The 24,998-nt window shown below is 44.3% G+C and overlaps 2 protein-coding genes across 6 annotated transcripts in view; one reads left to right on the top strand and one right to left on the bottom strand.

Annotated features, from left to right (window-relative positions):
* Positions 1–24,998, bottom strand: part of BBIP1 (BBSome interacting protein 1) — a 394,683-nt gene that overhangs the window by 60,864 nt on the left and 308,821 nt on the right. The gene's annotated exons all lie outside the window — the stretch shown is intronic.
* SHOC2 (SHOC2 leucine rich repeat scaffold protein) overlaps positions 1–24,998 on the top strand; it is a 94,730-nt gene that overhangs the window by 29,566 nt on the left and 40,166 nt on the right. For 4 of the 5 annotated variants that reach the window (XM_020779843.3, XM_072995552.2, XM_072995553.2 and 1 more), the window contains one exon: positions 16,341–17,319. In XM_020779843.3, coding sequence (XP_020635502.1) covers positions 16,617–17,319 — 703 coding nt within the window. In that variant the 5' untranslated portion in view covers positions 16,341–16,616. Of the gene's footprint in view, positions 1–16,340; positions 17,320–18,716; positions 19,827–24,998 lie in introns of those variants that run through there. The other variant, XM_078389508.1, reaches the window with a different exon arrangement.

A 24,998-nucleotide genomic window follows, 5' to 3' on the forward strand; every position in this document is an offset into this window, starting at 1 on the left:
AGTGATCACCAGTCCTTGTGGCTGAGTAGAGTTCGTTGACCTTTTGCAGGCTATGTTTTTCAGTGCTGGGAGACAGGCTTTGTTGAGTTTTATTCTTCCTTCTCTTTTTTTGGTTTCGTTTTCTTTTTCTTTTTTGTTTGTTTGTTTGTTGAAGCTCTGCTGGTGTTTGTGGATTTCAATGCCTTCCCTGTGCAGTCTAACATAACGATTGCTGGTGTTGTCCAATACTTCTGTGTTTTGAAATAGATTTTCATGTCCAGCTTGTTTCAGGGCATGTTCAGCTACTGCCAATTTTTCTGGTTGTTTTAGTTTGCAGTGTCTCTCATGTTCTATCCCCTTAACAACATATTTCCTTTTCCACTCATTCCCAGGGATAATAATATCTTTGTGAGTTGCCTTATGCGTTTCGTGAAGGAATAGGATTGATGGCTTATACTCTTTGGTAATTCGATGTAAGTGTTCTCTTTTTACTGGATCCCCGACTCCCCGAACATTTAAAGTCAGTGTAATTTAACTGCATGTTTGGTTCCAAAAAAATACATTTGAACAGATTATTTCACAGTGTTCTATAGCTTGACGATATGTACTTTTCCACCTAGTCCCCCTTAAACCTCTCCCGTCCCCTCTTACCCCCTCCCTGGCTGGCCAACAACTTATCACTAAACAAAATGTTACCATTTTAATTATATTGATTTCCCCACCATCCTGGACCCCTCAGATACCCTCTTGTGGAGTCTTGCCTTGCACCTTCCAGAAGAAGCTGGTTAAATCCTATTTCTACCCTACTACCTATATGTGGGGTGTGGGGGGGGGAGAAAGTTTCTAAATTTATTCTTACAGTAATCTTTGTATGAACCCTCGGACCAAAATATAAGAGGGGTTCCATTTCGCCGTGATGTCCTACTTTCCATATACAGTGGTGCCTCGCATAGCGAGGTTAATTGGTTCCAAAAAAAACATCGCTATGGGAAAACATCGTTAAGTGAAACGTGTTTTCCCATAGAGATGCATTGAAAACCGGATAATCGGTTCCAATAGGAACGGATTATCCGGTTTTCTCCCCCACTATCGGGCGCAGCCCTTTGGGAGAAGCCTCGGGGGAGGGGGGGAAGACGGCATCGGCTCCTGCCTTCTCCCCCACCACCTGGCTTCTCCCAAAGGGCTGCCCTGACTGTGCTTGCAGCAGCGGAAGAGGTGCCCGGTGCTGCAAGCACAGTCGGCCATGCCTCCCACCCTTCTCATGCCGCAGGAGGTGGGTGGTGGGTGGGAGGCATGGCCGGACTCCTTGGCAGGCACCGCGGCTCAGATCGGATCGGAGCCGCGGTGCCTGCCGAGGAGTCCGGCCATGCCTCCCACCCTTCTCAAGCCGAAGGAGGTGGGGGTGGGGGTGGGAGGCATGGCCGGAGTCCTTGGCAGGCACCGCGGCTCAGATCGGATCGGAGCCGCGGTGCCTGGCGAGGAGTCCGGCCATGCCTCCCACCCTCCTCAGGCCGCGGGGGGAGTGTGGTGGGATCCATCCGGATCCCCCCACCCTCTCCCCGCGGCTTGGATCCGACCCGCGGCAGGCTACCCCATGCATGGTCGGACTCCTGAGAGTCCGACCATGGCCGGGGAAGCCGGCCGCGGGGAAGGGGAATCCCAGCGGTGGCCTCGGAAGGACCCTTCGGAAGGGTCCTTCCGAGGCCACCGCAGGCATTTTCCCCCAGCTGAGTGGCGGGAGCTTCAAAGCCCCGCCGCTCAGCTGGGGGAAAATATCGGCAGTCGGCGGTGGCTTTGGATGGATCCCAAAGCCACCGCCGACCGCCGACATTTGCCTTCCGAGCTCTCAAAGGGCTTCCCCACCACACATTGGAGAAAGCCCTTTGAGAGCTCGGAAGGCTCTCAGCGGCAGCGGGGACAGGGTAGGGGGTGTCCGAATGGCTTCCAGGCGAAGCACTGGAAGCCATTCGGAACCCCCCTGCCCCCGCCGCCGCTTGGATCCAGCCCCCGGCCGGTTCCCCTTGCATGGTCTGATCCGACCATGCAAGGGGAACCGGCTGGGGGCCGGATCTAAGCTCCTACCACCGCCGCCGCCGCTTGGATCCGGCCCCCGGCCGGTTCCCCTTGCTTGGTCTGATTTGACCATGCAAGGGGAACCGGCTGGGGGCCGGATCAAAGCTCCTACCGCCGCCGCCGCCGCTTGGATCCGGCCCCCGGCCGGTTCCCCTTGCTTGGTCTGATCTGACCAAGCAAGGGGAACCGGCCGGGGGGGCGAATCCAAGCGGCGGCGGCGGTAGGGGCTTTGATCCGGCCCGCGGCCGGTTCCCCTTGCTTGGTCTGATCTGACCATGCAAGGGGAACCGGCTGGGGGCCGGATCAAAGCTCCTACCACCGCCGCCGCCGCTTGGATCCAGCCCCCGGCCGGTTCCCCTTGCTTGGTCTGATCTGACCAAGCAAGGGGAACCGGCCGGGGGGGCAAATCCAAGCGGCGGCGGCGGTAGGGGCTTTGATCCGGCCCGCGGCCGGTTCCCCTTGCTTGGTCTGATCTGACCATGCAAGGGGAACCGGCTGGGGGCCGGATCAAAGCTCCTACCGCCGCCGCCGCTTGGATCCGGCCCCCGGCCGGTTCCCCTTGCTTGGTCTGATCTGACCATGCAAGGGGAACCGGCTGGGGGCCGGATCTAAGCTCCTACCGCCGCCGCCGCCGCCGTCGCCGCCGCTTGGATCCGGCCCCCGGCTGGTTCCCCTTGCTTGGTCTGATCTGACCATGCAAGGGGAACTGGCCGGGGGGCGAATCCAAGCGGCGGTGGTGGTAGGGTCTTTGATCCGGCCCCCGGCCGGTTCCCCTTGCTTGGTCTGATCTGACCATGCAAGGGGAACCGGCGGGGGGCCGGATCCATGCTCCTACCGCCGCCGCTGCTTGGATCCGGCCCCCGGCCGGTTCCCCTTGCACGGTCGGATCAGACCATGCAAGGTGAACCGGCCGGGGGCCGTATCCAAGCAGCGGCGGCGGCGGTAGGAGCTTAGATCCGGCCCCCAGCCGGATCCAAGCTCCTACCGCCGCCGCCGCTGCTTGGATTCTCCCCCCGGCCAGCTTTCCCTTCCATGGTCGGACTCTCTGGAGTCCAGCCATGGATGGGGTAACCGGACGGGGGGAGAATCCAAGCTCCTACCGCTGCCGCCGCCGCTTGGATCCGGCCCCCGGCCGGTTCCCCTTGCACGGTCAGATCCGACCATGCAAGGGGAACCGGCCGGGGGGCGGTTCCAAGCGGCGGCGGTGGCGGTGGGGCTTGGATCCGCCTCCCGGCCGGTTACCCCATTCATGGCCGGACTCCTGAGAGTCCGACCATGGAAGGGGAACCGGCGGGGGGGCAGATCCTAGCCCCAGATGCCTGATAGGCATCCGGACTCCTGCCGCCGCGGCTTGGATCCGCATTGCGGCCGGCTACCCCATCCATGGTCGGACTCCTGAGAGTCCGACCATGGCGGGGGTAGCCGGCCGCGGGGCGGATACAAGCGGCGGCGGCAGCGGGGGTCCGGATTCCTTTTAGGCATCCGAAGGGGAATCCCGGCGGTGGCCTCGGAAGGACCCTTCGGAAGGGTCCTTCCGAGGCTACCGCCGGCATTTTCCCCCAGCTGAGCAGCGGGGCTCCCGCTCAGCTAGGGGAAAATGCCCCCTCCGAAGGGGAATCCCGGCGGTGGCCTTGGAACGACCCTTCGGAAGGGTCCTTCCGAGGCTACCGCCGGCATTTTCCCCCAGCTGAGCAGCGGGGCTCCCGCTCAGCTAGGGGAAAATGCCCCCTCCGAAGGGGAATCCCGGCGGTGGCCTTGGAACGACCCTTCGGAAGGGTCCTTCCAAGGCTACCACCGGCATTTTCCCCCAGCTGAGCAGCGGGAGCGGTCCTTTGGAGGCTCCCGCCACTCAGCTGGGGGAAAATGGGGCCCATGGGGAAAACATCGCAAAGCGATTTTTCCCCATAGGCAACATCGCAAAGCGATGGCAAAAGAGATTGCTTTTTTGCCATCGCTATGCGAATTCATCGTTAACCGGGGCACTCGTTAAACGAGGCACCACTGTATGTGATATTATAAATATAACGTTATACATACAGTATCCTTGAAGTATTAAATCTATAAACTGTATTTCTAACTCTATTATAGAAGAATGAGGGGCAATATGAAAATGTTCATTTTCATATTTCGTTACTTCAGTTCATCTCTTCTTCACTTCTTGCCCTGATGTGTACGTAGAGTGTGTTGTATTTGTGGTTCCCTTCCTGATGTGTCTGGCTATCCTTGAATATTGCAATTCTTCGCCCTTTCGCCTTCCTCAACTGTCCAAATGTGCCGTGTCTGTGGTAAGTCAATCTTTAATTTCTGCAGGAGGTCCTCCATTCATTAGTAGCTGATAGAACAACCCCACCTGAGATGACTTGTAGGCAGAATGTAAACCCCCATCTGTACTTCACTCCTTCCTCCTGTAAATGAAATTTACAGATATGAATGTAGGCAACTCATTGCTCAGTATCCTATTAAGTATAATTGTATAAATTGTGCTGGCATAATTAATGAGTTGCCTTTGGCCTTCCTTGGTCATGCATCCAGTTGTTCAATTAGCATGTAACCAGAGCAACTGGTGAGAGCAACTGATTAATTGGTAGTAATTTGCTACTTGGATTTACACAGCTACATTTGTGCCAACAGGTTCTGGCGGCATAAATTCTGATAGATTCGGGCCAGTATGTGTAAGAGTTGTTAATTCCTTTTTTTGAGATTGCCTCTGTAGCTAATCTGTGAAGAAATTTAGTTTTAATTGTTTCTTTAAAATGAAAGAGGAGAGAAATATATTATTTAATGTTTTGAAAAATAAATTGATACAATTTTTAAAACTCTGATGAAAAATAGTTTTTTCATTGAATATTAGAAAAATCATTGATTTCCCCCCATTCTGATTAAGCCAGATCTTACATGAATAAAGCAAAATATTAGGTGCAAATAATATTTTGGATGCTGTTTTTCTTCAAACTTGGAAGTAAAAACTGCAGGAGTTTTATTTTCCAAGTGATAAAAATGTCATGTTAACATGCAATGTAAAAAGGTTTTGTCACAATTACGTTTTTTGTTGTTCCTGTAAACTTCTAAGAATAATTTAGTGAAACACTGATAATGTTTATACTGGCTAGATAGTACCTTTGTACTTTTTAAATACTGTATACCATGTAGTCTGCTTGTTTGTCATTGTTTAGTTTTTTTATCCATTATGTTTGTTCCCCAACATTATTATAAATAGCTCTTTTGAATGAATTGTTCCATAATTTGCTATTATGTGTAATACAGTGGGGTCTCGACTTAAGAACTTAATCCGTATTGGAAGGTGGTTCTCAAGTCGAAAAGTTCTTAAGTCGAATCTGCATTTCCCATAGGAATGCATTGAAAACCATTTAATCCGTATCTGCTCTTTTCTGACCATAGAAACTAATGGGAAGCTGCTATTCTGCCTTCTGCCACTAGAGGGGGATATTTTCTTTCTTTTTCCCCCTTAGGTTCAGGGAAGGCAGGGAACACTAAAGGCAGCACTTTAGAACTCTTTTTTTAAAAAACGAAGCCAATTTTAAATAATGTTTTAAAGCATGTTGTGCTGATTTTTTCAGCACAAAGGCACTCAGGCAGGCTTTTTAGGTGCTGAGCAAGCCTCCGGAAGCCTGCTCAGAGCCAGCCGATCAGCTGTTAGGCGGGGAGAGGAGCGGGGAAAACCACAAAATGGCTGCCAGGCTCTTTCTGGGTGTCGGCTTTTAGCTCTTTCCTGCTCTTTTTCCTGTGGTTTGGGGGCTACCAAGGCCTGGTAAGTGACTTTATTTAACAGTACAGTATTTATTTTTAAGTTTCTGACCCTTTTCCCCCCTCCAGAAGCCTCTAAGGGGAGGGAGGGGGGACTTTTTTCCCTGTTGGTAACTCGAGGGAAGTTCGCATGTCGAGTCCTTACTTTCCCTATAGGGCAGGTTCGTAACTCGAATTGTTCGCAAGTCGGGTCGTTCGTAAGTCGAGACCCCACTGTACAGGTTCAACACTTGTATTTGCAGTGCAACAAATAATTAATATAGGCATTAGCTATAACTTAAATTTAAACATGATCAGTATCCTGACATAAATGATCAGAAAGGGCAGATTTCGTTCCAAGTAAAACATTATTATAAGTAGGACTACAACTATAGATCAAATAAATATATTTTGATTGACTAAAAGTATCCTTGATTAATTACAATGGTGCCTTGACTTACGACCATAATTGGTTCCAGAAGATGGATGTAACTCGAAATGGTCGTAAGTCGAATACATTGGAATGCAATTAATCCATTCCAGAAGAAAAAAAATAACCCCAAAAATAAAATAAAAATAAAACACTACAAGCCCCATAAGAATGCACTGGGGCTTTAAAAAAACAACCAAAAATAAACAGAGCAAGCCCCGAAGGCGCTGGGGCTTAAAAACAAACAAACAAAACAAAAATAAAGCATACAGAAAGACCCATCGAAAGGCTCTGGGGCTGCAAAAAAAGTCACCAAAAAACAAAACAACAGAGCAGAGAAACATAACCCCCCAGCCCAAACCCACCATGCAAAAGCCACCCAGAACAGTTTTTAAAAAGCAAAAAGCAGCACCTTACCTTACCAGTCCGAAGCCCCCTCCGATGGCACTCACTCCCTGACTGCAGCCGAGGTGGCGGGGCTGGCCATGGTGGACGACGAAGCTGGGGCAAGTGACTGGAGTGCCCCAGCCAGGAGGAGCCTCTCCTTCCAGTGTCTGGAGAGGTGGATTGCGGCGGGGGGGGGACGGGCGCACTGACAGCGGCCTGGGCCAGGCTCAGCCGCACTCAATCCTTGGCCCCGCGGCGGCTGCTCCCCTTCTCCGCTGGCGGGTGACTCCTGAGCAGCAGGTGGCTTGCCCGCCGGGGCACCCGACGCCGCCTCCCGCTCCAGCACCGGCTCCTTGCCGCCCTCTGCGGGGCTGCTGCTGCCGGATCCCAGGACTTGGCCTTGGCGCAGGGACAGAGGGCTCCAGCTCCTGGAGGAAGGGTCCTCTCAACCAGGCCTGGTGGAGCCTCTCGCAGCGCTTCCCCACCAGGAAGGAGGTGAAAGCGGCGTGGGAGGGCCCTTCCTCCAGGAGCCAGGATTGGGGCCCTGCGCCGAGGCCAAGGACCGGGATCCCACCATCAAGTGTGGTAATGCCACCGCCTCCCCCCGTCGCTGCATCCCTTTCTAAAACCATTGGGGCGAAAGAGCTACAAAGAAGCAGCCTCTTTGCCACCAATGGTTTGACTTTCCTTCCTTTTCCCCCTGCCTTTTCCTGGGTGTAACTCGAAGCTCTGGCCGCAAGTCGAAGCAAAATTTTGCAGCCTGAGCTGGTCATAACTCGAAATGGTCATAAGTAGGGACAAACGTAAATTGAGGCACCACTGCAGCTTCAAAAAATAATAATTTTATATTTAAAAACTTATGAAAAGTGTAGCTAATAAGCACCATTTTTGAGTAGGCATTCCTTCATACAGGAAAGTGAATTAAGCATTTTTCTTTTAAGGGAGTGTCTGATACTTGCATCATCTAAAATAAAGCACTTGAAAGTTCAGTGTTAGGTCTCAGGCTGCGGAGCCAGAAGTTGGGATTTGGATTCATCACTGTCCCTCCTTGACAGAGGCTGGAGTCGATGATCCATAGGGTCCCTTCCAACTATGTAGTTCCTCCTCCTACCCTACCCGGTGAATTTCCATGGCTGAGCAGGGATTTAAATCTAGGTTTCCTTAATCCTAGTCCATCACCTTGTCCAACATACTACATTGAGTATCTATGCAGACTTACTTAAGCTATTTCTTTTATTTGGCAAAAACTGTAATTATAATTGATTTTTAATTTACAATTGGGTTGTATCCATTGACATATAACTAACAGAAGAGTTCTACTACTTGTATAAACCCTTGTGCAAGTGTAAAATCCAGTGCTTTGATTTCACTTGCACAAGTTATATGAGCATTTTTGCAAGTTACTTCGACATAATTGTACTAGCCATTGACTGCAATTTTTCCATTAGTTCTTGTGCAGCTGTTAGTGGAACACATAATTATTGACAGAATGACAATTCCACTTGCATTTTTCTATGAATATTACTTTTGATACCATCCACAGTTACACAAATAAAAGCAGGAAAATGTTTTGTATAAGGAAAATTATACAGAAACACATAGGGTTGTATGGAAATGACAGTTTCTCTATTGAAAAGAGCAGGGTGGATTTGATTTAAATTAAATTTATGAAAATTTATGAAAATTTGATTTAAATCATGAGTTAAAATAGCACTTTAATAATTAAAATAAATTTTAAATGAAAAACAGTATTTTAATTTAAATTACAATTTGATTTACCGTATTTTTCCATGTATAAGACACCACCATGTATAAGATATCTCCTACTTTTCTAACCCCAAATTTCTTTCTTTGTAAGGAAGTGGAGAGGGAAGGCAGGGATCAAAGTGCTTTGATTCCTGCTTTTCTCCTCCACTTTCTTTGCAAAAAGTGGAGGGGGAAAGAAGCTTTTTGCAAAGAAAGTGGAGGGGGAAAGCACTTTCGTCTCAGGAAGATGGAGGGAGAAAGAAGGAATTGCTTTCCCCCTCCACTTCCTTGTGAGGAAAGTACTTTCTTCCTCCACTTTCTTTCCAAAGAGCTTCTTTCCCCCTCCACTTTTTGCCAAGAAAGTGGAGGGGGTGCTTTCCCCCTCCACTTTCTTTGCAAAAAGTGGAGGGGGAAAGCATGGATCAAAACACTTTCATCCCTCTGCCCTCCTCATTATCGTGTATAAAACGACCCTCAATTTTTCCTCTAATTATTTTAGGAAAAAGTTGTTTATACACTGAAAAATACGGTAATTTGATTTTTTTTAAAAAAAATGATGAATTTTATCCATCCTAGAAAGGAATCTTTTTTCAACACATATAAAGTATTTTATGAGCTACAGATGTGCACATCTTAAAGCTAACACTTAACAAAGTTCTCAGGTTTTTGCTTTGATGCCTGCTCCGTTCCAGTTTTGAACCATTTTTTCCTCTTACAGAAATGTAAGACCTTTTTTGAAGATACAAATCTACTGACAAAAATGCGTGTGTCCATATTTGTTAGAGTTGTACAGTTTCCTTTGTGCATTTAAAAATGTGGATATGTCCTGTTTGTTAAGTGGTCACGTACAGAAAATCAAGCAAGTGTTCCCCACACCCTTGCAGGCTTTCTGTTCTGGATTCAGTCTTGCACAAATTGTGAGATTGGTTGTATGATCAGTTGCACAAAGGACATCTCCCATAATCAGGAAATATTCTGCTGTTTCCCTTATGTTCTGAACAGGATATTACCCTTTGCCTTTTACAGCATGCATTACAAGCTCGGGAATTTATAGATTTCCAGTTCTAAATTTTATCCCATTCTGAGTTCAGGAATGAAAGAGGCAAATTGGATAAATCAGTAAGAAACCAAACAAAAACACAGTGAAGGCCTTGAGTTTTTTAAACATAAATCTTAATATAAATACTTTATGTTAAAAAAAGTGGGTAGACAGCATTCTACTGTGTGGGCCCAGCAATCCAGTGGAGCATATACAAGCAGTTCCTATACCAAATAGTAACCCATATTAGCCAGAATACAGAAGAACAAAGGCTCCCCAATTTGTGCCAATTACAAAGTAAGCCAGTAAAAGATCTACCGAATGATGCATATGTAGTCATCAGAACAATTCCTGCCAACACACTGAAGGAAATAAGCTCAAGTACAGCGCAGCTACCACAATAATGATGGAACTTGGTTACAGGCTGCAAAAATCCAGAAAACACGTGGCACCTCAAAATGGAAAATTTGGCTGGAAAGAAAAATAAACAAATTACATGCAGACACTGGCAACTTAAAACACTTGAAAGATTCAAAACTTAAAAATGAAAAAGTAAAAGCCAGACTATGCAAAATATGTGACCTGGAAAGGAAAACTATGGAAGAATTAAAACAGCGGGTAACAGCTAAGGCAAAGAAAATTGAAAGATGTGATGGACGCTTGAAACAATATAGAGAAAACACACAATTTTGAAATAACCAACAATTATTCTATGCATCACCAGGAGAAAATGCAGAGCGAAGGAAATTAGATCCATAAAGATGCTTTAAATTTTGGAAAGAAATGTGGGAAAGCCCAACAGGACATAAAAATGCCTCATAGATTAAAGACATGTGTAAAGAAACTCAAGGAAAACAAATTGATATCATAATAACTGGAATGATTAAGAGGCAAGTAAAGACTGTGAAAAATTGGAGTGCACCTGGTCCAGATGAGCTGCACAGATTTTGGTTAAAGCATCTAACAAGTCTCCATCAATGTATAGCTGTGCATTTTAGCCACTTACTTCAAAATTCTAGAACTGAAAACTGGATGAGAACAGGCCACACATTTCTGATAATAAAATATCATCAAAAGGGCAATGAACCCAGTAGTTATCGACCAATTACGTGCCTTCCAACAATGTTCAAGCTCCTCACAGGAGTACTTGCAAGATCAATATGTAATTAATTAACTGAAAACTCCCTGTACCCGACCGAACAGAAAGGGAACTTTAAAAAGTCAAGAGGCACAAAAGATAGCTGCTTATTCATAAAATGATACTGAAGAATGCAAAAAGATGAAAAACAAACCTTAACATGGCCTGGATAGACTATTAAAAGGCATTTTATTCATTGCCACACAGCTGGATCAACACCTGCCTAAAAATGTTTGGGATCAGTAAAAATACTCAGGAGTTCCTCAAGAAAAACATGGAAAAATGAATAACTGTCTTAAGGGCCCATGGTGAAGACATTGGGGAAGTTAACATCAAAAGAGGAATATTTCAAAGGGTTTCTTTGTCACCACTGCTATTTAACATCTCACTAATCTCCATATCAAAAAATTTAAATAATATTGGATTGGGATACTGTATTTCAGAATAAGCAGGAAAAAAAATCAGTCAGTGCACATATTTAGTGAAGATATCCAAATGAAATTAGGATTTGACAGATGTGCAGCTCTGTCTATACAATGTGGCGAGATCTAAAAACTAGATAGAATAGAGTTAAAAATGGCAATATAAAATCACTCTCAAGTAATGAAAATTATAAATACAGTGGTGCCCCGCAAGACGGGCGCTCCGTTTGACGACGAAATCGCATCACGACGAACTATGGGGGTATTCTGCTTTGCGATGATCGGTTCCCTGCTTCACCTAGAACTCTTGTTCCATAACCTTGAGCAAGGGAGGATTTATGGAGCACCTCAGGGGCCTGTCCTGTTCAACCTGCTTATAAGTGATTTAGATGAGGGCACAGACAAGATGCTTACTAGGTTTTCAGGTAATAGAAAGCTGAGAGCAACCTTCCTGATATATTGGACTACAACTCCAAGCACATCCATTACATGTGACTCTTGGTCATGGTGGTTTGAGACAGTGGGAATTGTACTACACCAGATCTGTTGGGTATTGTGGAAGAAATATCTGGCTAACATTGCAGAGAGGGATTAAGATACACTAGGACACAGACTGGTACAGTGGTGCTTCGCTTAACGAGCGCACCGTATAATGATGAAATCACATAGCGATCTCTTTTTTGAGATCGCTAATGCGATCGCTTACCGATGGCCTCTATGGCCAAAACTCGCATTGCGAAGATCGGTAAGCGTTTCGCTTACCGATCTTCGCATTGCGACTCTGGGAAATCAGCTGTTCGGCGGCTCCAAAATGGCCGCCGGATGACCCAAAATGGCCACCGCAACCATTTTCGCGCCCTGCCCTTGCTTACCGAGGGCGCAAAAATGGCGGCGCTATGAGGAAACTTCGCTTAATGGTAAGTACAGAAGCCATTGGAACTAAGTTTAATGTGTTCCAATGGCATTTTGCGTCCCGTTTAGCTATGTTTCCTCATAGTGAGGGTTAATCCGGAATGGAGTAACCTCGCTGTGCGGGGCACCACTGTATTCTGTCCAGCTTTTTGTCTTCATAGAGAGGCAGAGAAAGGTTATATACTTCTACATTTTCTTAACTGGGTTTTCAAACAAAAGCTTTGGAGTGTTCTGTCTTCCTCCTTCTGCTGGAAGAGAGAGAGAGAGAGAGAGAGAACGAGGATCAGCCTGGGGAGCTCTGAAGCCTGTTAAAAACACGTGCACAGAAAGAGAGAGAGACATACAGACACACAGAGTGCAGAAGGAAAGAGCAGTGTATTGGGAGCTCTGAAGCCTGTAAAACACATGTTGACAACTCCAACGGCAGCAGTCAAGGTGGTCTACAGCCAGGGTTCCCAATACACAGTTTGTGGCCTGGTACCAGGGTGTGGCCTTGACAGGACCAGGCCAGAGACAGATCTCCCACTCACACGTACATCCCCAGAAGGTCTCCCAAGGGCTTTCCCCCGACATCGGAGGGAGCCCTTGCAGACCTCCGAAGGCAAAAAGGCAGGGGGAAAGGATGGGAAATTCGAATTTCCTGTCCTTTCCCCCTGCCTTTTTGCCTTCATGGCAGCGGGGGACCCCCAGGAGGCCTCAGAAGGCACCGTGGGGTTCCCCTCTCCTATGCTGCCGCTGGGGATAGAAAAGGGCAAAGCCCGACTGAAGCCATCGCCTTGGCGAAGGCTTGGATCGGGTTTTGCCTATGTCTCTCGCTCTATCCCCAGTGGCAACATGGGGGGGAAAGTGATCCGGAGCCCACACACATGAGTGGCCGGGCACCAGTGTGCGGATGGGTTGGATGGGCATGCGTGCATGGGTGAGTGGGACACCTGTGCATGTGGGAGGTTTTGCGTGGGGGGTGTACGTGTGAGGGGGAGATCTGTCTCTGGCCTGGTCCTGTCAAGGCCATACCCTGGTACCAGGCCACAAACTGTGGATTGGGAACCCTGGCTGTAGACCACCTTGACTGCTGCCGTTGGAGTTGTCAACATTAAGACTGACCTTCGCTATGTAAAGCTTGGCATTTTTTTTCCTGGTGGTAATGCACACACAATATTGTGCAGCAATAGCAGGCCATTTCCTGGAATTTTGAATTTAGGATACAGAAACACAATATCCCACTTTCCTAAGCAGATTTTTTTTTTATTTAAAGAATTTCCATTAATAAGAAGCTGATGATCAGAGCCACAGTCAGCTCCAGGTCTTGTTTTTACTGACTGTATAGAGCTTCTCCCTCTTTGGCTGCAGAGAACATAATCAGTCTAATTTTGGTATTGCCCATCAGTGATGTCCATGTGTTGAGTCGCATCTCTGATATATTTACCATCACTTGCAAACAAAACACACATTGTAGGCAAAGTACGCTAGATTTTGTAATACAGCCATGTTTGTACTTACTCACATGCAGGTGCTGCATTAAGCATGCTACTGCAACTTGCTACACAGTAGAGCTGCCTGGAGTAAGATGTACGTGCTCTGTAGTTTTGCAGCCACATGTGTTTCTGGTACTTATTTTTCATCTCTTGGGTTGCAGAACTAGATAAAAGGTTATCTTCAGGTTTATTCATAATGTATGTTGCACGTCTTTATCCTCACTTAAGGACAGAGTAAAACATTTGTTAGTCTGTCCTCCAGGGATATGGGATACATATCGAGAAAATGTTAAGTTTGCCCCCATTTCCTGCTTTCAGGCTTCAATGCAAGACTCAGCTTCTGTGCTAAATGGATAAAGTGCTTGTATGGTATCTGTTCCCCCCCCCCCCCCCAAATATTGTAGTTACTTTATAATTTTTTCTAATATTGTATTCTTATTATGTCAAAACTTTAAAGTACACAGTGGCTGAAATCCTGTTGCTTAGTGCAGTCGTCCCCTACCTTGCGCCTCCAGATGTTCTTGGACTACAACTCCCAGAAGCATTCACCACCACCTCTGCTGGCCAAGATTTCTGGGAGTTGAAGTCCAAGAACATGTGGGGACCACTGGCTTAGTGTGTAAGTTTAATCATAATGTTTTATTCATTCCTCTCTAGTATACAAAGCATCCCCAGTATAGTTCTTCAGCATATCCTGGAGAAGTGCGGCAAGGACTTTTTTTACTGGGGAGGAATAGACTAAAAGTTGCATTTGGCTGATGTTAATTAATAAGATTTCAGCAGTTGGAAATTGATGTTAGTTGATGACAGATGTACCGGCTGCCCTTACTTGCCCAGTTTCTATATCTTCGTGTGTTGTACCATATATTGGTGGTCCCCAACCTTGGGCCTCCAGATGTTCATGGACTACAACTCCAGAAGCCTTCACCACCAACTCTGCTGGCCAGGATTTCTGGGAGTTGAAGTACAAGAACATCTAGAGGCCCAAGGTTGGGGACCACTGCCATACATCATTTTCTGAAACATTTCTGGATAGTATGTGTCTGAGAGAGAGAGAGAGAGAGAGAGAGAGAGAGAGAGAGAGAGAGACTGACAAGCCAGATTGAGAAGCTATTTTAGTGGGTTTTTTTTCTCCCCACCCCTCTCTTCATACTATTCTTCCTGTGTGCCAGATATTTACATGATTTTGAATCTTGAACAAAACAGATGATTCTTGACTGTATAGTAGGATGCCTGTGTCTGTGGGGGATTGGTTAGAAGCCCACCACCACCACAGATACTTGGAAACAATATACTGTACATGTAAGGACAATAACTGAGGCTGGCTGGTGATAACGATATTCTGCAGGGAAGAGGGAGTTGCCTCAAGATCCTGGGAGACTAGGCAAAATAGTGGCGAGTTACCAATATAACATACTTTCTCGTTCCATCTAATGGCCAGTTCTGGTAAATGCTTCATATAAACACATATTTCTGGTTTTCTAATTTAATATTTTAAATATTTTCAGATTGTGGATAAGTAAAACTGCGGCTACTGATCCCCTGGGGATGGGGGTCCTACTCTATATTGTTTCTGTCAAAGTGATAGTACTATTTGTGCAGGGGATTTGCACCACAACAGACGAAAGGGGTCACTATATTCATCTCTTGCAGAAAACTGCATTCTTGAGATGCTGTAGATAGCTATGTTTTTCCATAGTACATCAGTTTCTTTATCCTGCATAACAAGCAGAAATCAAATGTACCTTTTGTGCCTTCCTGTCACCAGGGGCTATAGGTTTTATTATAGCTTGTCTGGTAACTTTGCTCTTTTCCTTACATATTAGATAATTGCCTTTCGTAGGTACTGTTGCATAAGTTTCCCCCCACTAGAATTCTGTACTAAAACTGTACAGAAACACAACTCTGGATCAGGATTCAGCATTCCGAACTGATCTTCGGCAGTGACCAATCAGAGTGTCTCTGGAATGTCTCAAATAGAATGTAAATATGGTTGTTTGTCCCAAGGATTTGATATGTTCATTGTGTATTTTGTCATTGCATGTAGATGATTACGTACCTCTGTTAAGAGTGTAGCAGAGAAATTCTGTCTGGCCTTTAATAGGGTTCTGTGTGCAGAGGGGGGCGCTTGTGCACATGCACGGATGGTGTGAAGTGTGTTCGTGGGGTGTGCTCACATACATTCGCAGATGATGCAGTGTGTGCTTGCGGGTGCGGGGCACTTTGTGTGCATACATGGATGGTGCAGGGCGTGCTCATGGGGTGGGCGCTCACACACATGCGTGGATGGCGCAGGGCACGTTTGTGCGCATGTGCGGGTGGTGCGGAGCATGCTTGCAGGGGTGGGGCATGCTCACAGGGGCAGGGTACGCGTGTGTGCGGGTGGGCCGGCTGAGCGTGTGGGGTGGTGTGTGTGTGTGAGGTGGGGGTGGGAGATCTGTCTCCGCAACCCGGTCCTGCCAAGGCCACAGACTGGCACCGGGCCACAGACCAGGGGTTGGAGACCCCTGATAGAGTCTCAGAAATGCAGCAATGCTTGCAATAGGTGATCAAGTGGGTTTTTTCCTTCTCCAAGTTTTTTTACTTCTTTACATACTTTCAAAGTTGTAAGATCTCTTATGTGTCTCAGTTCTGAAGTACTACTTTTGAATGTCCAACTGTATTGCAAATTTAATGTAAAGAACATGACAGTATGTTGACAAGTGAGAAAAGGACAGCTAGAAGAAAACAGGGAAAATTCCTTGACATTTTTTTCAGTAAATGGATTGATTTTAGAAGTATAGATTTTTTTAAAATTCTGAATTATATTAGTTCTGCCTAAAATTCATTGCCAGTACTTGTTGAAAGAACATATCTTATTTTTATCTTCCTTTTATCTTAAAAAATTGGTTGTGTGTTATGATTTTACATTTTTTTCCTCACAATGTGAATCTTCAAAATGTGATCTGAGAAAGTATTCACATATTCATATTTGCTTTTTCTGTCTTTGTTACAGAGCATTTCATGAAAAACCTCTGATTATCTGAGCTCCAGCTGCTGCTGCTTCTGATATCAAAGCTGAGAAATAGTACCTCTGAAACCATCATGTAGCAGATGGCTACCATGCTATCAAGCTTCCTGCTTTTAGCTAAGGTTTTTGTGTGTTCAATCTCCATGCATTCAGCAATGAATGAATCATTTGAATGATTCCTTTTTCTTCGACAGTGAATGAATTTTGTTAGCTAAAATTTAAATTAGATTTTACATGGTGTTGGTTATATACTGAGGAACCATGAGTAGTAATCTAGGAAAAGAAAAAGACTGTAAAGAGAAGGAGCCCAAAGTCTCTTCAGCAAAAGAAAGAGAGAAAGAAGCCAAGGCCTCGGGTGGATTTGGGAAAGAGAGCAAAGAGAGAGAGCCTAAGACCAAAGGGAAAGAAGCCAAAGATGGGAAGAAGGACTCCAGTAGTGCACAGCCAGGTGTGGCTTTTTCAGTGGACAATACAATAAAACGACCTAATCCAACTCAAGGCGCCCGTAAAAAATCCAGCAATGCCGAAGTGATCAAAGAGCTAAACAAATGTCGGGAAGAAAATTCAGTGCGCTTGGACTTAGCCAAGAGGTCTATACATTTGCTCCCATCATCTGTCAAAGAGTTAACACAATTAACAGAACTTTATTTATATGGAAACAAACTTCAGTCCTTACCGCCAGAAGTAGGCTGCCTTGTGAATCTGGTGACACTGGCCCTGAATGAGAACTCTCTCACCAGCCTTCCTGACTCTCTTGATAACTTGAAGCAACTTCGCATGGTTGATTTACGGCACAATAAACTGAGAGAAATTCCTCCAGTGGTGTACCGGCTAACTTCCCTTACTACACTTTATCTACGCTTTAATCGTATCACAACTGTGGAAAAGGATATCAAAAATTTGTCAATGCTTATCATGCTAAGCATACGAGAGAACAAAATCAAACAGCTACCTGCAGAAATAGGTAAGAGCCTAATTCTCAAATTGTGTACAGTACTACATCTTTTTCTGTGTGTTGAGCATTGGAAAGCACATGATCTTTAGATACTTCCTGTCTTTCATTACTGGCATGATTATATGTCTGGTTTTAACAGTAATTATAATATCAGAATGAAGAAATTTTATTGACATCATTGTGCTTTCCTCTGTTATGTACTGGGCAGTACTTGGAGTATTAATACAATTTGTATTGACTTAATTAATTGCATGTTGCGCTGATTTTCAAATACTAAGAAACACAGCTTATGGATGAGAGTTGACTCTCCAAATCCTTATTGATATAGTGATCTACCCTAGTATGATGCTATACTAACGGAATTTTGGCCACTGAGTTCCTTTTTTTTTTTTTTTTTTGGCTTGGAAATTTAGTTCTAAGCTTTCGGCACAAATAAAGCCCTGTACTAGTAAGGCACAAAGTTCAGAAGGCTGCTTTTGAAAACTAACTAGTTACACTGTCTCTCCCCCCCCCCCCCATTTGTTACCACTGTCGTTTTTTTCTAACGATAATCCTTTCCTTTGTGTGTGTGTTTTGTTTTCTTAAAGAATCTCAGAAAACTTGAGTTTTGGGAAACCTCTCAGTGAGATATCTTTGTGATATATGCAAATATATAGATAGATTGTGTGGGGGTGGCTGAGTTGTTAGTCTCAGCTAGCACCATTGAATAAATGGGATGTGTGTTAAGTCAGCTTGTCCTCTGACAATTAGAATGTGCGTTTATCACTAGAAGATCTGTTTAGTAAGTCTGTGAATTATCTATAGATACTGGAGAGCTTTCCAACTCCTTCCTTATAAGTCATAATACTGAAACCTTCCCTGTTCACAAAGATGCTACTCACCTAACAGGTGACTGTTGACTGGATGAATTTTAAGGAACAAAATGACAACATTGGCAATGCAGTGCACATATCTCCAGTGTTCAGCAGTAATGTTATTGGCTGAAATTTAGGACTTCAGCTAAAATTATAAGTTACTATCATATTCTACATCCTCTCGAAAATAGTCCTTCCTTTGTGTAGGTCTGGGTTGAGACTTCCTAGAGCTCTGCTCTGTATTTTGATTATTTTGCAGCTGTCATAAGACTAGTAGGCGTTGTTAGCCACTGTAACCCCAGATGATGCCACCAAAGAGCTCCCACCCACCCCCTGGCTGTGTAGTTTCTGTTATCCTCTGGTTAAAATGGGAAACCTTGATAACAAGTAGTGCTGAAAGCTATGTATTCTCTGAAAAAACATACCACCTATGTTTTATATCTCCTTAGGAAACTCTTGTTCAGTTGAAGCAGCAAAAGGAAGAGTGGGATAGAAATGTGCAAAATGATAGTGAGTCACAGACCAAGCATGAGAAGTATGAAACATCACATGAGAGTATTTCTGAGTGAATTTAGCTCACTCTTATAATATTTATTATTAAAATATTTATTATTTTATTTTATGTATTCCTTTCTCTGTGAAATAACGTTTGGGGTGGTTAGTTTGGGAATATTGTGCTAACAGGTTCATTATTAGAGACACCCCACACATTTGGTTTACATTTTCATGCTCAGCAGTTTTGTTATTCAGTACAGTACTTATCTTGTGCATTTCCAGATATATTTTTTTTGGAAAAGGTTATTAAATATTCCTATTTCAGTAGCATGTTTAAGAACCTAAAGAGACAAAAGGTAGATGCCTTAACAAATAATAAATGTGGGTTGGTTTGGGAAAATGAAAGAAAAATAGACACAAACCCCGGTGCCATCTCCTAAAGTGATGTGAGACACCTTTTGAGATTTTCAGTAGAAGGCAGTATAACTGTAGTTATGATATAATATTTCTGGTTAATGTGCCATTTAAGCAGAAATGGTAAGATAGCATGGAAGGCTACTGCTGTGGATAGAAGAAGGAAGAAGTTTATATTGCTGTTTATTTGGCTTTGGGGTCTAAATGCTTCTGTCAGCCCCTAAACCGTCCCTGTTCTTTTAGAAATCCGGCTCTTCTCTCTCATATGGAAAAGGAAAAGAAGGGACTGTCATGCTACTAGGTTGTAATATAGGTATGAATATGAGAGACCCACTGCTCCAAAGTCCAGCATGACGTAAAGATCTACACTGGTGACACTAGAGATGCTGAATTTGGCTACAGAATCCTGCTACTGGATTTCCACCTCAGCAGATGAGAGTGTTCAGATACCAGAGCTGCTACTCAGTGTAAGAATAAGCTGCAGAAAACTTACAAGAGAGAGAATAGGAATTAGAAAAAGAATAAAAAAGGACAGTTTTAATAAATGCTTATTAAAGAAACATTTTAAAAAACCCTCTTATTTATAATGTTCTTTTCCTTGCATAGCCTGAAAATGTTCTATCCTTTCCTTCTGTCATCTGCTACAGATTTTGTCATGATGTAAAGGATTTTAGAATTTTCAATCTGCTTAAAGGGAGAGACAGAACACCCAGTTAGGAGAATTAAACCAGTGAAGAAAAATCTGTACTGCATGTAAGGTTTATGCTCATGGTTCTTTTTTCACCAAGTAAATAATTGCCAGGATAAATTTCATATATTGAACATTTACTGTATCTGTCTTTTTATATGAGAAGCATATATGAACATGATACTGTAAATTTTCTTTTAGAAGAACTGGGCTTTCCTCAAACTAGAAGAGGTGAATGTGTTTTCTCTCTCTTTCTCTCATTGATTACTTTATATTAACAATGTGAGTTTTGTAGAAAATGTCAAATTGTAAGTTTTGCTGTTTTGTGGATGATTTTTTCAATGCCTTAGGAGCATAATCAAATTTACCAAGATATTTGACTTGTATTTGCTAACCCTAATTTTTAGTGTCCCAATGACCAATACTTATTTGAATTCAGACAGTAGTTAATATCAGACTAGAACTAGAACTGGGATGAACTGAGTTCAAACCATGAAGTTCACCCCTGTGGTCTTTGGACATTTATTCTCTCTTAGCTTTACCACATTAATTCTCAGCAGGTCTGCATTCTTGATTTCTAAATCAAAAACACATCTGCAGACAGTGTGTGAAGAAACTGAGAAATTGGGGAAACATGGATTGGGGAATTCCAGAAAATTCAGATTCTTCTTCGTGGCCTCTGTGAATGCACACACTTGGGTTGTTCTGCACCTACACAGGACCTCTTGGAAGTTTCTAGAGCTTAAAGACATGTGATTAGTGGGATGTTCCCCGTGGTGCACCTTCTTCGCCTGCCTGCTCTTGTCTTGACTATTTGAGGGAATTTGAAGGCTGATTGGCAGACTATCTTGAGAGATCTAGAACAGTGCTTTCCAGCCTTGGGTCCCCAGATGTTTTTGGACTACAACTTCCAGAAATCCTAGCCAGCACTGTGGGAAGCACTGGTCTGGAAGGCGATGAATATGCTATAAAAAGCAGTTCCAAACTTACTTTAGTTGTCTTAGTTAACTCTTAGGAGACACTATGCTCAATTGCTGCCCTGTTATGCCATGCTGGGAGATTATGCTGCTGCTACAGTAGTATGTACGTTTTAAGTAGTTTAGTTAGCTTTCTTATTTTCTTGTGTATTTACTCTTTATTGCTCCCAGCTCAGGTGTTAATTGACTGTTTGTTCCAGAATATGTTTGATGTCTTTTAAAAGCCTTTTGAAACTTTTTCCTTTTTCACTATCTTTAATAAAATATAAACAAATTCTCTGTTCAGTTGTCTGGATCTTTGGCTAAAATGGTTTGCGGTACTTAAAACTAGGTCTTGCCTTGACCAGCTACACAGATTTTTTTTTTGTGGGTATGGTGGCAATTCTACCTTGCAGGGTTGGTGTGATAGTCAAAAGCACTTAATTTTGTGGATTTTTTTGGAACTTCCTGAAAGCACTGCTTAGACAGGTCAGACTAAACTGGGGAGATATCAGGAACAGGCAGCTTAACTTAGCCATAACCCCATTTGACTCTCATGGCCTTGCCAACTCAAGGATCAACAGTGTAGTGTGGCTAAGCAATTTGAGCAGGACTCAACCCAGTGGTTCCATCACCCTATGAACCTTAAGTGGAGAGTCAGTGTAGTTAGAGACACAGTATTTTGAAAAACTTCAAGAAAAGAGATAAGACACTGGCCAGAATCTTGTTGGTGTTTTGAATAAGGTTTGCATAACTATGCCTTACTGATGAGGTTCGGGGGGGCCAGCTTGTTCATATACCTGGTTGCAGGCTCAAAATACACATTTGATATGTACTCTTACACCTTGTTATTAGCCCAATTAGCAGTTGAAAGTTACGGAGACCTTACATGACAACCAGTATGGTTTGGACCACTGGTGTACCTGGTTAAAGTAAAACAATAATGAACCAAAGGTTTAGTATTAGTTTTGGTTTGACATGCAAAGAAAAAAAATAAATTCATGTTGATTTTAATTTGGATTAGTTATGTGAATGGAGAATTACTATTCTGTTTCCAAATCAATAAAACATGTCTCTATACTCACAAACACTTTGTAGTGTCACCTGAAAAACATTAATTTCATAAGAGCTACAGCAGAACCAATCTAGGTTCTGGCTTGAGTCTTGTTTAATGACTTTGTACAAGAATGACTTTGCAGACTCAGAGAACTTTGAAACTTTCAGACCTTTCTAATATTGTACTGACACTTTTTAGTTCTTACTTGTGAATGTTGTGAAAGAGTTTTTAGAGAAATGGAAAATTTTCTGTGGGAAAATTATGACTGAATTTTTTTTCTGTCCCACATAACTGGTAGTTAAACAGGGGAAACATTATCTTTTGTATCATTTCAGTAGTTATTGAATCTTCACCATTTATTCTCATTGTTAGTAAGGCAGGTGGTGCACTGCCTGGGGAATTCCATGGTTGAAATAGTAATTACTATGCAGTAATTTCAGTACCAGGTGCACAAAGTTCCCTAGGCTTTTAGACATCACTAATGTTCTGCATTTTTTATTCTTTGCTGCCGTGAGATTTCATTAACAGCTTTATCTTTCATTTCTCTATGATCCTTTTAATAGTTTATTTGTTTTGTAATTTTAAAAAACTCTTTTCTATCATGGGAAGTGGTGAGTGGGGTGGGGTAGCATGGCAAGGGTCTGGAAGGCCCCCTCAGACCCTTGCCATGCTACCCCCACCCCCCACGGGGCCAGCACAGGCGAAATCGCCAGCTCCCAGGACCTTTTGAGAGGCTTGAAAACCTCTCAAAAGGTCCTGGAAGGTCGCTATTTCACCTGCGCTCGCCCCGTGGGGGGGTGGGGGTAGCGTGGCAAGGGTCTGGAAGGCCCCCTCGGACCCTTGCCACGCTGCCCCCACCCCCCACGGGGCCAGCGCAGGCGAAATCGCCAGCTCCCAGGACCTTTTGAGAGGCTTGAAAACCTCTCAAAAGGTCCTGGAAGGTCGCTATTTCGCCCGCGCTCGCCACGGGGGGGTGGGGGTGGGGGTAGCGTGGCAAGGGTCTGGAAAGCTCCCTCCGACCCTTGCCACGCTACCCCCACCCCCCATGGGGCCAGCGTGGGCGAAATTGCCACCTTCTGGGGGCTCTTCTGAAGCTTTCCAAGCCTCAAAAGAGCCCCAGAAGGTGGTGATTTTGGCCCCTCTGACCCCGGGGGGGCAGGGTGAGCCTCCAAAGGGTCCTAGGTTGCGTTCCATAAGACGGACCTCTCCATAAGGCTCACCAGTTTTTAGGAGAAGAAAACAGATTTTTTTTCCTGTTTTCTTCTCCTAAAAATTTGGTGCGTCTTATGGAGAGGTGCGTCTTATGGAGCGAAAAATACGGTACTTTGCAATTTTGACTAGATTTTGCTTTACTCCAAAGAGGTATCCTGAAGCTCTAGCAGATGAAGTATGTCTTTCGTCCCCACTTTGCCCAGATGTCTTTTGACAATAGATTACATCAGGTCTTTGAAATTTAGTTTTGTTTGGAATTGGACACCAGTATTCTAGTTGTGTTTCTCTTTAGTTCCAGCGTATTTCCGGTGAAATGATCACCTCAACAAATCCTTCCTTTAAGGGAATATTGAAATCAAACAGACACATATGTAATTTATTTACTTTATACAAACTATTACTGGAGAAACTGGATCTTAAACCATGTTCTTTACATTAGTGTTTCTGGAACCACAGTGAATCTGTAGGGGAGCGTGTGCGCGCCGGAGGCATGGCAAAAACTTTGCAGATGGGGTATGGTTCCCAACCTGAATCTGAGAATACCCCAAGCCAGCATACACATTCTTTCTGCCTCCTTACCGGCAGAAGTCCTACCTCTGTTCCCTTCCTGCTGTAGACATAAATGCTTGCTTGCCCCCCCTCTCCTCTCTGGCTCTGCACCATCCCCATCGCCGCCGGGCCATGAAGAGAGACTTTCCCCCCTCCCCCCTGCACTCACTCCGCTTCCCACAGCTGCGTTGCGCATGCGGGCGCATGCGTGAAGGGGTGAGGGAGCGCTCACGCTGGCACTGGCATGTGCGGGTGCGCACAAAGGAGCTGTGGGGAGGGGAGTGCGTTGGGGGGAAGAGGGAAATCTGTTTTCGTGACCTGGTCTGGCTCATGCCAGGAACTGGCACGAAGTCGTGGACCAGGGGTTGATGACCTCTGGTTTACATCATTCGAAGACAGTAGAAAGATAGGATAGAAAGATAATAATTTAATAAATACTAAAAAAGATTTTTAATAAACTTCTGTAAAAAATGATGAACAGAAGCAACATCAAAACACATTAAAAGTTGTAAGGCACATGAATCCATTTAAGAACCCCACTTAGGTGGCCAGTAATTAAAAGAAAGCTTGCTTAAAGTGTAAGGCCTTCACCTGCTTATGAAAGGACAGCAAAAGATGGGGCCAACCTGGCATCCTGTGGAAGGGTGATCAAAAATCTGGGGCTGCAACAGAGAAGGCCCTCTCCTGTGTCCCCACCAAAAGCACCTGTGAAGATGGTGGAACCTTAACATTTGAGAAAAATGTGGCTGTTCATATCCGAGTTAGGAAGGAACGGAACATTTTACATTTTCTTATGCTAAGCAATAGAATTTCAGCCACTGTAACAATTTTAAATAAGGAAGTCCTAACAGTGAAATCCTGTCCTTAACTTCTTAGTGGTAAGTGTGTCTGAAGTCAGCAAGACTTGTCTTCTAGATAAGTGAATAAGGCATTATGTTTGAACATCCTTCCCATGATTTAAACATATTAAATATTTCAGTATAGTGGAAGCTGCCTTTATAAATAATATGTCAGATCAAAGGGATAGCTGTGTTAGTCAGCATCAGCAGAACCAAAAACTAAATGAGAGAAAAAATTGTGGCTCCTGTTGGACTAACAGGTTTATTTCAGTATGAGTTTTAATGGATTGTAGATTGTAATTCATAATAATTCTCATAGAAATAAATCTTTTAGTTTCATAGGTGGCCAAGCAGTTTTTAAAAATTTTTATTTTGCGTGTGTCTTGTTTTTGTTCTTGCTTGTTAGCTCAAATAGTTTTATGATTCTGTAGCATTTGAAATAATAGTTGCAACAGAAACCAGCTCAAGCTCTGTTCAGGTTCTATGCCTGGGAGTATGCAGAGGACTTAATGGGTTATGGAGACAGAGATGCAGCCATAAGCCTTTCCTCCCACATTGCCCTTCAAGAAATTCATCAGACTCCTCTGAAGAAGAGCTTGTTAAGTGTATTTTGTAAACAAAACC

Source organism: Pogona vitticeps, chromosome 3, assembly GCF_051106095.1.
Source record: "Pogona vitticeps strain Pit_001003342236 chromosome 3, PviZW2.1, whole genome shotgun sequence".
Taxonomy (NCBI): Eukaryota; Metazoa; Chordata; class Lepidosauria; order Squamata; family Agamidae; genus Pogona; species Pogona vitticeps.